The 15322-nt window shown below is 53.5% G+C and overlaps 2 protein-coding genes across 3 annotated transcripts; both read right to left on the bottom strand.

The window, feature by feature from the left end:
• Nucleotides 1–3027: 3027 nt before the first annotated feature.
• Nucleotides 3028–11555, bottom strand: Mroh6 (maestro heat like repeat family member 6). Of its 2 annotated transcripts, none has more exons than XM_050145252.1 (14): nucleotides 9378–11555; nucleotides 8987–9139; nucleotides 8656–8810; nucleotides 7973–8090; nucleotides 7631–7815; nucleotides 7408–7545; nucleotides 7163–7277; nucleotides 6936–7079; nucleotides 6683–6856; nucleotides 6281–6448; nucleotides 5927–6046; nucleotides 5608–5710; nucleotides 5449–5514; nucleotides 3028–5316 (listed from the first exon to the last, which is right to left on the bottom strand). In XM_050145252.1, the coding sequence occupies exons 1-14, from the start codon at nucleotides 9663–9665 to the stop codon at nucleotides 5087–5089; spliced, it is 2157 nt and encodes a 718-aa protein (XP_050001209.1). In that variant the 5' UTR covers nucleotides 9666–11555; the 3' UTR covers nucleotides 3028–5086. The 2 variants fall into 2 exon arrangements, with proteins under 2 accessions (XP_050001209.1, XP_050001210.1); XM_050145253.1 differs by having other exon boundaries at nucleotides 3028–5248.
• Nucleotides 11556–11692: 137 nt separating this feature from the next.
• Naprt (nicotinate phosphoribosyltransferase) lies at nucleotides 11693–15078 on the bottom strand. Its single transcript, XM_050145254.1, has 13 exons — nucleotides 14719–15078; nucleotides 14453–14580; nucleotides 14283–14365; nucleotides 14036–14166; nucleotides 13835–13950; nucleotides 13289–13485; nucleotides 13072–13212; nucleotides 12698–12782; nucleotides 12523–12603; nucleotides 12325–12427; nucleotides 12094–12248; nucleotides 11899–12006; nucleotides 11693–11808 (listed from the first exon to the last, which is right to left on the bottom strand). The coding sequence occupies exons 1-13, from the start codon at nucleotides 14936–14938 to the stop codon at nucleotides 11746–11748; spliced, it is 1611 nt and encodes a 536-aa protein (XP_050001211.1). The 5' UTR covers nucleotides 14939–15078; the 3' UTR covers nucleotides 11693–11745.
• Nucleotides 15079–15322: the final 244 nt, after the last annotated feature.

Raw genomic sequence — 15322 nt, 5'->3', positions numbered from 1 at the left:
CCCTGATATGGGTGCAGGGAGCTGAATTCTAATCATCTGGAAGAGCAAGAAGAGCTTTTAACCTCTGAGCCATCTCTCCAGACCCAGTAGCTCATTTATTGACTGGATGATTTGATATTTTGTATCTTAAAGTTTGCAGTTCTTTCTATGTGCTGGCTATTAATCTGTTGTTGGATGTGTCCTTGGCAAGTATGTTTCCCATTGTGTAGACTGTCTTTTCTCTCTCCTGATTGTTTCTTTTTTGCTGTCAAGTCTTGGATTTGTCTCCTGTGCTCTGGGAGAACTGTTCAGAACATCTTTGTCTGTGCCTGCATCTTGAAATATCTCCATCTCAGGCTTTCAAAGGTTCAGGCCTTACAATGTAATCTTTGAGCCAACTATAATTGTTTCTTTTTTAGAATGAGAGTCATTTTCCTTCTTTTTCTTTGCTTGTTTTGTTTTTCAAGACAGTTTCTCTGTGTAGCCCTGGCTGTCCTGAAACTCACTCTGTAGACTGGGCTGGCTTTAAACTCACAGAAATTCACCTGCCTCTGTCTCCCGAGTGCTGGAATTAAAGATGTGCACAACCATGCAAGGCTTAATTTTCTTCTTTAACGTGGAGAAGTCAAGGTTGTTCAGAATTATTTGTTAAAGGGGCTGTCTTTTCCCCCCAATATATGTTTTTGAAAGTTGTATCAAAATTTAGGTGCCTGTAACTGTGTGTGTTTACTGCTGGGCCCTCCATTCCACTCCATCGGTCTATGAGTCTGTTTGTTTCAGAGACTCTGTAGGAAAATTTAGGATCCAGTCCTGTGATACCTCCAGTGCTGCTAAGAATTCCTCTAGCTATTTGGGCTCTCTTGTGCTTCCATATGAGTTCTAGAATCACTGTTTCTAGGAGACTGTCACAGCATATTGCTGGGGACTGTGTTGAATCTATAGATTAGATTGCTTTTGGTATTGCGGTCATTTCCACCATGTTAATTCTGCCCACCAATGAACATGGGAAATCTTTCCAGCTTCTAGTGTCTTCTTCACCAAGATATTTTTCGGTTTTGGAGCTAAAGGAAATGGGATTTTTCACTGATTTTTTGGGTTTTTTTATTTTTTTATTTGAGATTGGATTTTTTTTATTTTAAAATTACATAAGGGGGCTGGAGAGATGGCTGGGGGCCTAGAGAAATGGTTCAGAGGTTAAGAGCATTGGCTGTTCTTCCAGAGGTCCTGAGTTCAATTTCCAGTAACCACATGGTGGCTCACAACCATCTGTAATGAGGTCTATTGTCCTCTTCTAGCCTGCAGGCATACATGCAGGCAGATCTTATAAATATAATAAATAAATAAATCTTCTTTAAAAATTACATATGCTGGGTGGTGCTAGCACAAGCCTTTAATTCCAGTACTTGGGAGGCAGAGACAGGCGGATCTCTGTGAGTTCAAGGCCAGCCTAGTCTACAAAGCAAGTTCCAGGACAGCTAGGACAGTTACACTGAGAAACCCCGTCTTGAAAAAAAAAATTACATACACTATTTATTTATTTATTGTATCTGCATCCCAAAGATTCTGATAACTTGCACCTTTATTTTCACTTAGTTTTAGAAACATTCCAATTTCTTCCCTGACTTGACCCACTGGCCACTTAAAGGTGCTATTCAGTCTCCATGTATTTGTGCAGTTTCTGTAGTTTTTCCTATTACTAATTGCTAATTAATTTCACCATACTCTGTAAGATACAATAGGCTATTTGATCCTTTTGTGTCTGGAAGTTTCCCTGGTGCACTGAGGCAAGTGTGTGCTCTGTTTCTGTTGGGTGGACTAGTCTGTCATTCTGTGAAACATTTGTGAAGTCCGTTTGCCTCTGTGGTAGAGCCCAACACTGAGGCTTCCTTGATAATCAGTGTGTGAGGTTTCTTATCAGTTTGTGAGGTTTCTTTGATTATCAGTTCGGATGCTCTTTCTAGAGATTAGAGTGGGATGATGGAACCACCCACTATTAAGAAATATATCTGGCCCTATCTGACCTGATATGCCCACTAGTGTTTGTCCTATGGAACCCAACATTTGCTTCGTTCATATTTACAATATCTTCTTGATGGCTGTTTCCCCTTACTAATATCCAGTAGCCTTCTGTGTAATTTCGTTTGGAAGCTTCTGTTATGGTATTAGCCATACCAGCTTGTGCTCAGGTTCATTTGATGGTTTGCCTCCCCCACTTAACTCTCATCCTTGGGCATCTTGAACAACACGTGTGCTTCTTAGAGAAAATACATGGCTGGAGCTAGTTCTTTAGTCCAGTTGGCTCGTCGCTTTCCTTACTGGTAAACTTTACCTGTGTACATTTAAGGTTGCTTTTGAGACATGTGTGCCAATGCCTTTCATTTGACCCTTTGTGATCAAAATTATTGTTTTGTGATCGGCTGGATTGTTGTTCTTTTCTTCCCTATTGATATCAGGGTATTGCTGGCTTGCTGGACTGGATTGGTGGGGTCCTTTGTTCTACCGTGAAATGCATTCTCCCTTGTGCTCTTGTAATTGGGGCTTGTTCTCTTCCTTCTCCGTGTATAGTGCTCCCTTAAGTGTGGGGGTAGCTCTGTTTTTAACTCCAGATCCTCAAGATGGCTGCATTCAGAGTCAGTAGCACAACAAAAGGAGATTTCATTCAGCTGCAGACCATCCGCCAGGGAAATGGGTTCTGTCACCAAACACTGCAAGCAGATTGGAGGCTCCCGAGCACGGTGGCCTTGTCCTAATGGTTGGCCTGCCACGCTTTTTATCTGCTTTATGTTTAGGAAATAGTTTTTTAGTACCCTCCTCCCCCAGCCAGGACCCCAGCAGCTGAACCTGTGTTAGGTATCTTCCTCTGTGGGGCATGTGTGTTTTCTGCCACCATGTCACTCCCTTTGCGGGTTTCTGAAGCTTTTTCTCTATTTCTGTCAATCTTTTTTTTTCTCTCCTTATTCTGACTCTTCTTCATCAGCTCTCAAAGGCAGTCCCCATTCTGCCATTATCTTATCAGATAAAAAACCATGACCAAAGCAACTTGGGGAGGACAGGGTTTATTTCAGATCACACTTCCAGGTGACAGTCTTTAGTCAGGGCTGGCAGCAACTCAAACAGGGCAGGAAGCTGGAGGCAGGAGCTGATGCAGAGACCATGGAGGGGTGCTGCTTACTGACTCGCTCATCACAGCTTGTCTAGCCTGCTTTCTCATAGAACCCAGGACCACACGCCCGGGGAAGGCCCCACCCACAATGGGCCGGGCCCTTCCCCAACAATTGCTAATTAAGAAAATGCCCTTCAGCTGGATCTGATGGAGAAGGCATTTTCTCAATTGAAGTTCCCTCCTTTCAAATGACTCTAGCTTATGTCAAGTTGACATAAAACTAGGCAGAATAGCCAACCATCTTACCCAGAAGTCCTTGAAAAATTCCTGGAAGGCAAGCCCGGGTGAATAGTACGGAAGCAACCCAGACCCTAAAAAGCCTTGCATGACAGCAAGGCTTCCGGGACCCTTAGGTCCTGGAGGGCAGAGCATAGGTAGATCTTGCCAACCACACCCAAAGCCCAGGTGGGAGATCCAGTGAGATCACCAAGGAAAGGATCCACAGGAGAGCGTCTGAAACAGGAGATGGACTGGGCCTGCAACGAGGCCCCTGTGGAAAGGGAGGGCACCAAAAACAGAGAGTAGTGTTGTACACCTTTAACCCCAGCACTAGAAAAGGCAGCGGCAGGTGGATCTCTATGAGTTTGAGGCTAGCCTGGTCTACCTAGCAAGTTCCAGGCCAGCCAGGGCAACACAGAGAAACCTTATCTCAAAAACAACAAAACAACACAAGAAAAAAAAAAAGAGAGAGAGAGCATAGGTCAGACTCTAGCTCCTAGCTGCTGGACCTGCAGTGGGAGGGTTTTCTGCAGGAGAAGCTGGTAGTCCTGGGGCTGGAACTATAGCATCCAAAGTGCCCTTTACCACTGAGTCAGCTCCCCGGCCCCTGCCATGAGTCTTGCTGCATACTGCCTTGCTCACCTCGAGCCAAGCTGGATCCTGTGCAGGGTCCAGCTCTTCCCGCCACTTTCTAAGACATCTGGCCAACCCCTGCCAGCCATTCAAGTTTATTCTGAACACTTTCCATGTAGATGCTAAGTAAAGAGGGTCCCAAAGGGACTCCAGGGTGGAGAAAGAGCTCCTTGCTCATTATCACCCTGTGCATATCCTGTGTTTGTGAGGAGGCCTTCCTGCAGCCTGAGGACATTCCAGGGTAGGCATTCTAAGAGGAAGAAGCTGCCTATGCCAAGCGCCTGGAGGGGTGAGGTCACAACTATGGCTGGCTCTTCCTGTCTATCCAGCTATGCCTTCCCACCCATTTGAGTCCTGTACAGGAGGACTTTGGGTAATGACATACCCATTCACAGTCTGGTGGGCGCGGAGTGCCTGCTTCCCATGTTTCAACCCACGGGTGCAATCCCGGCTTGGGCTCTCCAGCACAAAGGGATGTTAGAAATACCTTCTAGAGAACACCATTGTCCAGGTGGGTAGGAAATGGATTGGTTATCCAAAGGAGTAGGGACAGCACGTATGGACGGGAGAGCAGGTCAATGCCCCTGGACAACATAGCCTCAAGGACATAAGGGACATAAGCCAGGTCAGTTGTAAGGAATAGAGAGCGGAAGAAGAAACGGAGGTGACAGGCTACTGACATGACTAGCAGAGCCATGACAGGCACGACTAGGCATACTGAACCCTAGGAAGGGGGCATCAACTTCAGTGCCTCCATCAGACCCTTGCTTGGGAAGCAGATGCTATCCAGGACAGGTGCCAAGTCCAAGTTAGAGCAGAGGGCACACTCCAGGGAGCTGACAGAACTGGCCTGGCAGAGAATAAATAGATGGACCAAGACTACAGAGGGGACTTGAGATGGAACTGGAACGTGCCGTCGGCGACACAGTTGTCACACAGTGGGCCCATAGAAAGTAGTTACAGGGCAGTGAGCACCAGTGTCCAGCACCAGGCCCAGGGTGACGCTTGAATAGACTTCTGCGGATCTGCTGGAGCAGGGATTGGTAACAACATGGATAGTGTGTGCCTATGCATCTGGATACCAGGCCCGGTTCACCGAGGTTCAGGGCAGTTCCACTGGCTTGCACGGCTCCGGCGTAGGAATGGACTATCGTCATAGAGTGGATGGGGCCTTGCAGGGTATGAGTGCTGGCGGATGAAGCTTAAGAGGCTGGGGCGATGTGGTCGGACCTGCGCCCGAGCAAGCAACGCCACCTGCTGGGCAGACACGTGCGCTGCCGCAGAAACCGCAGACTCGGGGTCACCCTGCAGCTGTCCTAGGTCTGTATAAAGGGGATCTTAGGATGCCTGCGAGAGGAGCCTGGGGCGGGCCCGCACCCATTTTATCTTGTCCGATCCTCTCCTGCACCCTCCATCTCTCCAGCACTCTCCCCCATGGCACATCCGGTCCTCACCCTGGAACAGGGAGTCCAACAGGTCCTGACTGACTCCGCTGGGACTAGCGTGATAGACGAGGAAGCCTGTACCAAAGCAAACCAGTGAGGTCTGGCCCAACCCTAGACGAGGCTGGCTCAGCTCTGGGAGCCCTAGCAACGTGGGTAAGACCGCCTCACCTATGAGCACAGTGGCAGCCCGGCGCAAAGGGTCCTGTGGGCTCCGCAGGTAACCCTGGGTCTGACTCAGGAAGTGCTTGACATGGCTTGGATATCGCTGAACCTAGGAACACAAATGCTCATGACAGCGCAGAAGGATCAGTCCTTCCTGGGAAAGAGGCTGGAGCAGGCACATGAACAAAAGCTACGGAATGACAGGCCTCAGGAGCCCGGTGGTCATATTTAGTTCAGGTGGAGATTGTTTTGAGGGGGAGTGGCCTATAGAATCCTGAGGGAGCAGAAGCAGACTTCTCCCCATCATGGTGCTTCCTCTACTAACCAGGCGGTGGCAGACACGGCTTAGAGCCTCGGGGCTGTCATAGTGAGCCACAGTGACCATCTCCTCTAGCAGGCCCCATCGAAGGGCCTGGTCACAGCGAGCTAATGTCCACTCTGAGCTCTAGAATGGAGGAAACAAGCAGGGTTAGCGGTCCAGAAGATGGAAAGTGGAGGAAGAAACGGGACTGTGGCCAAAAAAGGGTGGCAAAGTCCAGGGTGAGGCGCTTAGTATAGCAGCCCAAGGGAAAAAAGACAAGGACCTCAAGGACTTTTAGGTCCAGGGCTTTTTTTCCTTAAAACCTTCAGAAAGGCCACAAGATTGGAGCAGAAGTCCTGGCTGAGACAGAACACTGACCTCAGCAGCATCCTGGCTGGAGTCATGTAGGCGCAACAACAGCGGTACCAGACTCTGCAGCACCAATTTCCTCAGGGGTCCCCGAAGCCCCAACCGGAGCCCTCTCTGACCCCGCCGCACCAGCGTTCCAAGGAGTCCCACTGCTGAAGCACGGATGGAGTCTCGAGCCTTCATGAGGAAATACAGTCAGAACTCAAGGCAGAAAGCGTGGGAGAGGAGGTTAGGGCAGGGTAAGGAGGGGCCGGGGACGGATCAGGGGGCTTCAGATTAAACTTCGATATGATGGCAGGACCACAGGCAACTGCGGGGGGGCACTCTAGGGGGAGCCTATGGTTGGGACTGCGCAACTATAGACAGTTCCAAGCGGGACACGATGGGACCACAGGGCAGGATTTTGCTCACGTCGTCCAGTAGCGGCGGGAGGCGTGGTCGCAGCTCAGAGCTGAGGAGCCTCACGGGTGCTCCCGGCTGCAGCAGCAGTCTCCGCAGCGCGCCCAGTGCAGCATCCACGAGCCGCGCGTCGCCTTCTCCCAGCGCTCTAAGGAGTACCGGCAGCAGCGTGTTCACGTGCCTTATCTGTAAAGACAGGACTCGTGGCAGGACCCTTCCAGACACAGCCTAGGACCCGCCTGGCCCGGCACTACCAGAATGGCACCTTCCCACGATTCATTGCAAGGTGGCCAAGACCAAGTAGGCCTAGCCAGCGCACGGTGGGCTCTGGGTCGCACTGCCAAGTTCGAAGCCGCTCCAGGATGACATCCTCCCGTAAGAGCCGTGCAGTGGGCCGGCTCTGCAACAGCTAGGCAAGAGGCATAGAGTCAGTGCACCTCTGCGTCTGGGCAGGCAGTCACCCCTCACTACACTCCAGGGAAGCAGGCTCACCCCAGTAAAGAAGGCCATAGCTGTGAGGCGATGCGGTTCGTTGGTGCTTCTTAGCCGAGGAAGCAAGTCTGCAAAAAGGCCTCGGAGATGGTGATCGGCATGCGCCACCATGGCACTGGAGAAGGGTAAAAGGGAGCTCTTCCTTCGCTTGGAAGGGCTCATCCCCACCACCTCATCTATGCCACCACTGCACCTTGCCAGCCGGGAGCCTTCTCCTGTTGTGTTGTCCTGGGGTGTCTCCTCACCTGGCCAGCAGCAGGACACCCTCCAGGTGCGTGTGGGCTCCTACCAGTCTCCTCCAGCCTCCTGCTTGCTCCATACACGTAACCACCATTCGGCCACCATCCCCAGTGAGCAGTGCCTTCAAGGCCTCCACTGTGCAGCTGGAGGTGGGAACAGTAGAGCGGTGGGCAGTGAGGGCAAGAAGGGCCTGTCCCATCCCCCACTCACCCAAGTGTACCTTCTCACCTGGCATGGCTGTGAGGTGGCCCTCGGTGAAAAGGCTCCCAAACTTTAGGGCTCTCAGGGGAATGAACACCTTGAGCCAGCTCGTGCAGCTGTGTGACCAATGCTAACAGCAGGTGGGGGTAGAAGCCTCGAGTGGCTCCCACGCAGCCAGAGACTGCCAACATCTCCCCAAGAGCGCGTGTGGCCTGCAGATCGAGTGAGCCCACCCTTGGAACTCTGCCAAATGTGGATGCATGCAGGACATCCCCCACAAGTGTGACTTGAGTCCCACCATCACAAAGCGACTCTTTGGTTGCTTGTGGCTGGGCCACGCCCCCCATGGCACCTCCTGGAGCCACTTACTGCCAGTGCCCCAGGCTCAGGACCCGCCGCGCCCTTCAGTGCCCACAGCAGTTGCACCAGCACCTGCCCATTTACGCGCTGGTTCCGGCTCAGGCTTCGCCACAGCTCAGCGGCTGCCCTGGGGGTGAAGGGCCTCCGAGTGAGGAGGAGTTGTGTGGAATTCTCAAGGAAGCCTACCACTAGGACTCTAGGAAAAACCTCCAGAAATAAACCATCTCCCTACTGGCCCACATCCCAGAAAAAAACGAATGCAGACTACAACAGAACCAGTCCCAGAGGCCAGTAGCCATCTGGACCACACTGAGCCCTGTTAGGTCAGGGACAGGGAAACAGACCTGCCGACTACTCCTATTATTTTAATTATTGTAGAGAATAAATCTAAGATAACTTCTGGGATAAATGACCCAAAGAATCAGAGATTTCCAGAAGCTCAAGCCATCTTGATTTCTTATCCCACCCACATCTGCAGGAAAAAGCAGGAAGGGGGGGCGGGGTGCGCGCGCGCGTTAAACTAAACCCGGGTATGGGTTAGGGCGGCAGCAACAATCAAGGGAGGGGATTCTGAGGCCCTTCTCCCTTACAGCCCAGTGCTTCAGGGGCCAGATTCTACGATCAAGCAATCAAGCGGGAAGGGGGAAGGAAGCCGCGTGGGGCCGCACAGCTGGGAGGGCGGGGCAGGTTACCGGTCTGGGGGTAGTGAACTGGGTAGCAGAGCACACACCACATCCTGCGCATGCTCCAGAGCCAGTGCGCTCAGCACCCGGAGGGCTGCCCGCCGGGGTCTCCCCTCTGCCAGGCTAGGTACTTGTGCCAGCAGCCCACGCACCAGCCTGTGGACCTGGGTAAAAGGGACCAAATGTCAGTAGTCAGGGTCCCTTTAACCCAAAAGGAAACTCTTGCCTGCACGGCACCACTTAGAGCAGCCTTTAGGGGGAGTGTGCTTGAGGTTGCCTTCTCCTCCTACCCAGAAGGGAGGCTTGTAGGATTCTCTAGGTTGGAGTGGGGGATGCTAACCTGGTCCTCCAGTCGTTGTCCCTGGGCTTCCAGCGCTGAGGACAGAGTGAGCGCAGTTGCCTGGGTCCCGGCATAACCAGCCTCCTCCAAACAGGCAGCTGTATACAAGGCAAGGTCTGCCAAGGCTCCTTCCTCCCAGGAATACTGGGTGGCCTAGGGAAGGGGGTATGGAACATGGAGTTTATGAAGTCCCCAAGCCTAGCTCAGCTTTCTTTCTTAGCCCTCCAGTCTCCTAATCCTTCAGATGGCTACACATCCTCTTCCTCTATGGTCTTCCCATCCTGCTTTTACCCTCAGTAGTTTCCCCAGCTCCAGTACCACTTGTCTTTCCAGTGCCTAAGCGAACGACAGCCAAACCTTGCATCACCCATGGTCGCTCCTCAGTACTCACCTGGTAGGGTCTCTCAGGGCCTGGCTCCTGGACATCCTGTGGGAAACAGTTCTCACTGCCCACCGTGGGGGGTTGCACTTCATTCCCAGGCTGGGCCTCAGAGGCAGGGGTGAGTGTTTGAATGTAGGTCTCAGCCTCAGGTACCACCTCCAGGGGCTCAGCCTGAGGGCCTGTAGAAGAGGGTCCCACAGGCTGCCCCTGGTTAGCCCGGATTCCTTCAGCTAGAGCTGTCAGAGTTAGGGACCCCACAGGGCCATCTCGGCCCCGGCCCCACACACCCCCAGCCATGGTGTTCCCACCAGCAGCACCTGCTACCACTCTTCCCGTGAAGTTGTGCCTAGATCTGACCTAGAATCAGGCCCCGGGCGGGCCTACAGGCGGGCCTACAGACAGGCGTGGTGGCGTGGGCATAGACGTGCATGCGTGTCTGAGCAAGTGCCAGTGGTTGGCTGGGGAAATCACAGAGGTATCCTAGCATGGGCTTGTGAGGGGTTTCTGCTCAGGCTGCAGGAGTTACGTGGAATGGCAAAAAAGACTGGCTCTGCCCACCAGTGCCCGTGTAGATGTGGACTGTAGAGAGGAGGAAGGTCTTTAGCCAACTCCCTGCCCCTCTTATCTGGGGGGAGGGCTCTGGAGCAGTTTGAGATCATTCTGAGGAGGCTCTAACAGGGCTAGGGGCCGGTCTAGGCCCCTGTATTGTCACACAGCCAGACATCCTGGGAATGGGTGTGGTTGGATACTGTCATCATCTCTGAACTTAAGGTACTTGGGGTGTGGAGCAAATGGGGCAAAGCCTCCTAAGGATGTTTGCAAGTGCCCACTGTTGTTGGTGTGGGCCACTCTGTATCCTTGCCAGTTCTGAGGTGGTACGTCTTACGCCCTGTATGTCCTCCACTCCTCGGCTGAGACTGTTTCCCCATGGCTGCTAAGGCGGTGTGTATGTATACTGTGTGCCTAGGTGTATCCCTTTCCAAGTTCATGCTCCCAGAGCTGACCCAACCTCTGTCCTAAATCCCCACTCTCCACCCAAGCACACTGTAGGCACTGCCCAGAACTAAGCCAGGGGAGCTGGATGAACTGGTCTGACAATCTGCTTGGAGAGGCGGAAATGCGTGTGGAAGTATTCCATGGAATGGGCATTCACCCGGGCATTCACCCTCTTCAGGACCATGTACCTCAGGCTACCCAAGCCCCATCTCTGCTTCCTGCCAAGCCACGAATCTCCAGTGGAGATATGAGTAGAAACGGCCCCCATAGGCTCACATATCTGCACGCTTAGTGACCAGGGAGTGGCACACTTGAAAGAATTAGGATTAGTGGGTGTGACCTTGTTAGAGGAAGTGCATCTTTGGGGGTGGCCTTTGACGTTTCAAAAGCCCGTGCCAAGCCTAGTGTCTCTTTCTATATACAACTCTCAGCTACTTCTCCAGCACTGTCTGCCTGTGTGTCACCACACTCCTCAGCGTGATGACAATGGATTGACCTCTGAAACTGTAAGCAAGCCCCCAGTGAAGTGCTTTCTTTTACAAGAGTTGCCAGTGTTCATGGTGTCTCTTCACAGAAACAGGACGGTGACTAAGACACCCCTCCCAGGCAGTTCCTCCAGCCTTGCTTCACTTGCTGTGCCCGAGTACGCCAGCTCTCAGAGAGTCAGCTCCTCAGCACCTCAGCTTTTTCCATCTTCTCCTCCTTCCTTGGTCAAAAGCTGACACCCCCTGGGGGGCTGGAGAGATGGCTCAGTGGCTAAGAGCACTGGCTGCTCTTCCAGAGGTCCTGAGTTCGATTCCCAGCAACCACATGGTGGCTGACAACCATCTGTAATGAGATCTGGCGCCCTTCTCTGGTGTACATCCGTACATGGAGGCAGAATGTTGTATACATAATAAATAAATAAATAGATAGATAAATAAATAAAAAGCTGACACCCCCAAAGCCAGGGCCTGATTGACATATCATAGGTGATCATGCAGGGCTGGTGTGGGAAGTTTGAGATGGGGGGGATATACGGATAGGGGACATTGCCCTTAGTAGATGTGGGAGCCTGAGGCTATGCGACTCTGACACCTCATCTCAACCTTCTAGTAGGTGAGGGCCTTCACAGAAACATCCTCAAAACAGAGTAGGGTCCTGCTGTCCACTCAGACCTGGTCTCCACAGTCCAGCCCCATGGCTGCCTTCCCACATGCTGGGCAGACCTGTCTAGAACCTTCGCCCAGCAGTTCCTGAGCCACCTCAACACAATTCCAGCCCAGCTCTGGAAGGCTCTAGAAGTCAAGAGAGTAGCAGATATTCGTGAACTAATGACACACGACAAGTTGTGGGGACAGCGAGTCATGTTATTTCTGGCCGTTCGCCACCCCTGTGGTCTTTACAAGGGACCTCCAGCACCGAGACTGTCCACTAGAGCCTGAAGCTTCTCAGACAGTGCAACCTGCAGAGAGAAATAGAGGGATCTGAGCCGCTGGGGCTGGGGGTGGGGCAGGGAGCACACGGGACACAGGGAGGCCACCTATAGGCCTACCGGATACACTCGGGGGCTCTGCAGCTGCTTATGAGCTGGGTTGAGGCGGCTCAGGGACTGCTGGGCGAAGGTTCTGGACTCGTCCAGAGATGGAAGCGGCTCACACAGCTGCAGGGGAGGGGAAAGGGAAGGTTAGAGATGCTGGCTCGGGATCAGAGCTCAGCTGAAGTGAAGGCGCAGATGAGGGGCGGTCACCTGTCCCTGCTGCAGGCAGAGTCGCAGCAATGGTTCCACCTGGGCTGGCTTCACAGTGCAGGGCTCCTGAGCCCCTCGGGGCCAAACCCTGAGTTCCTGCCCAGCCTTGGGTGGGGGCTCTTCTGCCAACTGCAGTAGGTCCATTAGGAAAAGCCCTGAGCAAAAGCAAGAATAATGTCAAATAGGAGCTGGAGACTTGAAAGGGGGCAAAAGGGAAGCAGAGGAAGTCACCGTCAGAGCCTAGGAGCCGGAAGGCAGCCTTGCTCCCTGGCAGTGTTTGCTTCTCGCGGTCCTCTGTCAGCTTCATTCGAGGTTGGCCTCCCACAGACACCAGCTGCAATGGCAGGGTGTTCAGATAGCTGGACCCCTGTCCCCTGCCATCCATGTTCTTCCAGACTTGCCCTACCTGGGGCCAAACACTCTCTTTACCTTGTAGACACAGCCCATAGAAGGCTGTTTGGGACAGGTGACCACACTGGTGCCAATGCCAATGATGTTCACCTCACTGCCCTGTGGGGAGAGGAGGTGACAGTGGGCCCAGCTGCCACCTGCAGAGTGCCGGAGCCCTCTAGACTACCCTCCACCTGTCCCTCTTCCACCCTACCTTTTGGGCCAGCCGTGCTAGCTCCTTCTCATCAATGTTGTTGCTGACTGCAATGGGAACGGATTCCAGCCAGGGCACCTGGAACCTGTACGTGATGGGTTCACAGGCAGCACCCACTTAAGTGCTCCTGATTCACCCTGGCCTCTTTCCTTGACCCCTCCCTCCCCATCAGCCATGCCTATATTCACCCTTTTCTTAGGAACCCCTGGTGGTCCTACCCTACTCCTCCCTCCCAGAGCTTTTTCCAGTTGCCCCCGAAATAGGACCATGGTCTTGGTATAGGAGAGACAATCCCTCTTGTCCAAATCCCGTCTCCTTGGGACTCCCACAAGGAGTTTCTAGGAGGCACACGGCACCCCTCATGGGGAACTCACTCGGCACCAACAGTTCGAAAGATCCCACGGATCTCCTGAGCCTGCTGAAGCAGATCACCGCTGTCCAGCCTCACGCCTACTGCCCTGTAACCCAGCTCCCCCAATGCCAGGGCTACTGCCAGGAAGTTGGGAAGACCACTCCTGCATGTAAAAAAAAACAGGATCAGGAGCTCAGTCGCTCTACCGAGGTCACCCTGAGAGAATGCTCATACCTCACCTGCGCACACTGTAGGAATCTAGCAGGCCCTGGAAAGCCCGGGGAAAAGCCAGAGCATAGGCCACAAATGCTGCCCGTTCCCCTGGATGCGGCTCCTGCACCTCCAGTCCCAGGTAGGTGCACACACGCTTCAGCCACAAATTTACACTGGCGGCCAGGTCCACTGTGGGGCCCTCACTAGAAGCTGGAGCCAACATCTGCAGAAAGAGATTAGATAAAAGATGGTACTAGAGTACAGTGTAAAACCTGGGAGTGGCTAGTATATCGTGGCCTGAGGACAAAGGTGATGCCATGTAATGCCAGCTTTCTAGTACAGCCTTACGCCAATCCACCAGCGTATACAGCAGGGGCCAGCCCACCCTAGCCGGGGTAAGAATTGGTTTGGAGATCTTGTCCTCTAGAGTAGAGCTGACTTGAGAAAGGTACTGACTGATTGGGCCCAGCATGGATATACACTGTACACACTGAGACAGAGGTAGGAGGATCAAGATTTCAAGACCAATCTGGGCTGCACGGAACCCTGACACAACATAAAACAGAACTAACCGGGTCAGGGGGCACCTCACTACCCGAAAATGAAGTGACAAAGGAATGGGCCAGGGTCCCTGCCACAGGCACACCTCTCAGTTGTCCAGCAAGTGTGTTGCTGCTGCTGTTGAATCCTGGGTAAAAAGGCAGGCGGGCTTAGGGGACTCCAGGAATGTTGGTACCTTCCCTTCCCCAACCTACGCCTTTTCCCGGCCTCACCGCCCAGGTAGCTGTAAATGGAGGCCGTGAAACCCCCATCTGGACCCTGAGCTCGCCGCAAGCCCATCTCCAGCAGTCTCTTATCAGGCCCTGCGATTAGGCGAAGTCGAGCAGCATTGGTGGCTACGAGGCTGTGGAGAGTGACAGGCCAGGAGAGCCCAGGTGAGAGTTGCAGAGTCACCCCAGTGTACCGACTCGGGCCCCGCCAAGCTTCCGACTGTCTGCATCTCTCAGGAACTCCGCTCACCTAGCGTAACTGACCAGACACAGCAGGGGAGTCTCCAGCAGCTGTACCAGAAGGAGGGGCCCGGACACCTGCAGCAGTGGCACCTGCGGGACGAGTGATTAGTTCCAGAGCGGGACCTCCTGGATCACCTCCCACCTTTTATCGACCCACCCAGATCGCAGGACACTCACACCAGGGAAGGCGAGAGAACCCTCTGGCAGGGCTCGCACCGTCACCCCAGAGCAGTCAAGATTCCGAAGATGCTCAAAGAACGCAGGGTCAGTGTCTGGGGGTAGCACTGAAGCCAGGAATTGCACGTCTGGGGGGAAGAGAGAATACACGTGATCTGGGGGAGGACTTGGCCAGGCAAGTGCAGGTCCCCTCAGAGAGAGGTCAGGGGCACGGGAGCGGGATTCTCTCCCAGCCGGAGGAGTACCAGTGCGGGTTGCGGAGCTACCTGCGTCCCGCAGACAGAAGGCACGCAGGAAACACAGGCAGTCCCGCAGACCGGCGGCCAGGGCAAAGGAGCCTCCAAACGGACAGTGGCGGAAGAAGAGCTCGAACTCTGCTGCCTCGCATGCCCGGCCTGCACGCCAATAGCCCAGCGCCATGGTGGCCTGGTAGAGGTCGGTGAGCAGTGGCCGCACCACATCGCGCCCCTCGCCGTCCTTCTCCATCGCAATTCAGTACCGTAAACGCAGCTTGACAAGCCAGGCTAATGGCGCCCTACTCCGCCCCCCAGGGCACTCATCCAGGGAACTAACCGACCCAGAGGCGGGCCTTTCCCGGCAGCAGTGGGCGGGGCAAGCCACCTAAACACTGCTAGTTGCAGGGACCCAAACCAGCAAGGTAGGCGACCAGCCTACCTCTACCCCAGCCTCCTTGACCCTGCTGTTTGCCCTTGAGAATGGTTCCTACTGGACAGTGGACTTAACTAGCCGGGGCAAAGGCAAAACAGCAACGCCAAACTTAACAGGGTTGGAGTGCTTGATAAGATTGTAGCCAAACTTAACAGGGTTGGAGTGCTTGATAAGATTGTACTTTAGCCTAGCCTTTTGCCC

Source organism: Alexandromys fortis, unplaced genomic scaffold (genome assembly GCF_014885135.2).
Source record: "Alexandromys fortis isolate MF-2015 unplaced genomic scaffold, M_Fortis_MF-2015_v1.1 scaffold_2_1_26212458, whole genome shotgun sequence".
Lineage (NCBI taxonomy): Eukaryota > Metazoa > Chordata > Mammalia > Rodentia > Cricetidae > Alexandromys > Alexandromys fortis.
Note: the sequence above shows the minus strand (reverse complement) of the source record. Positions and strands in the feature narration are given on the sequence as shown.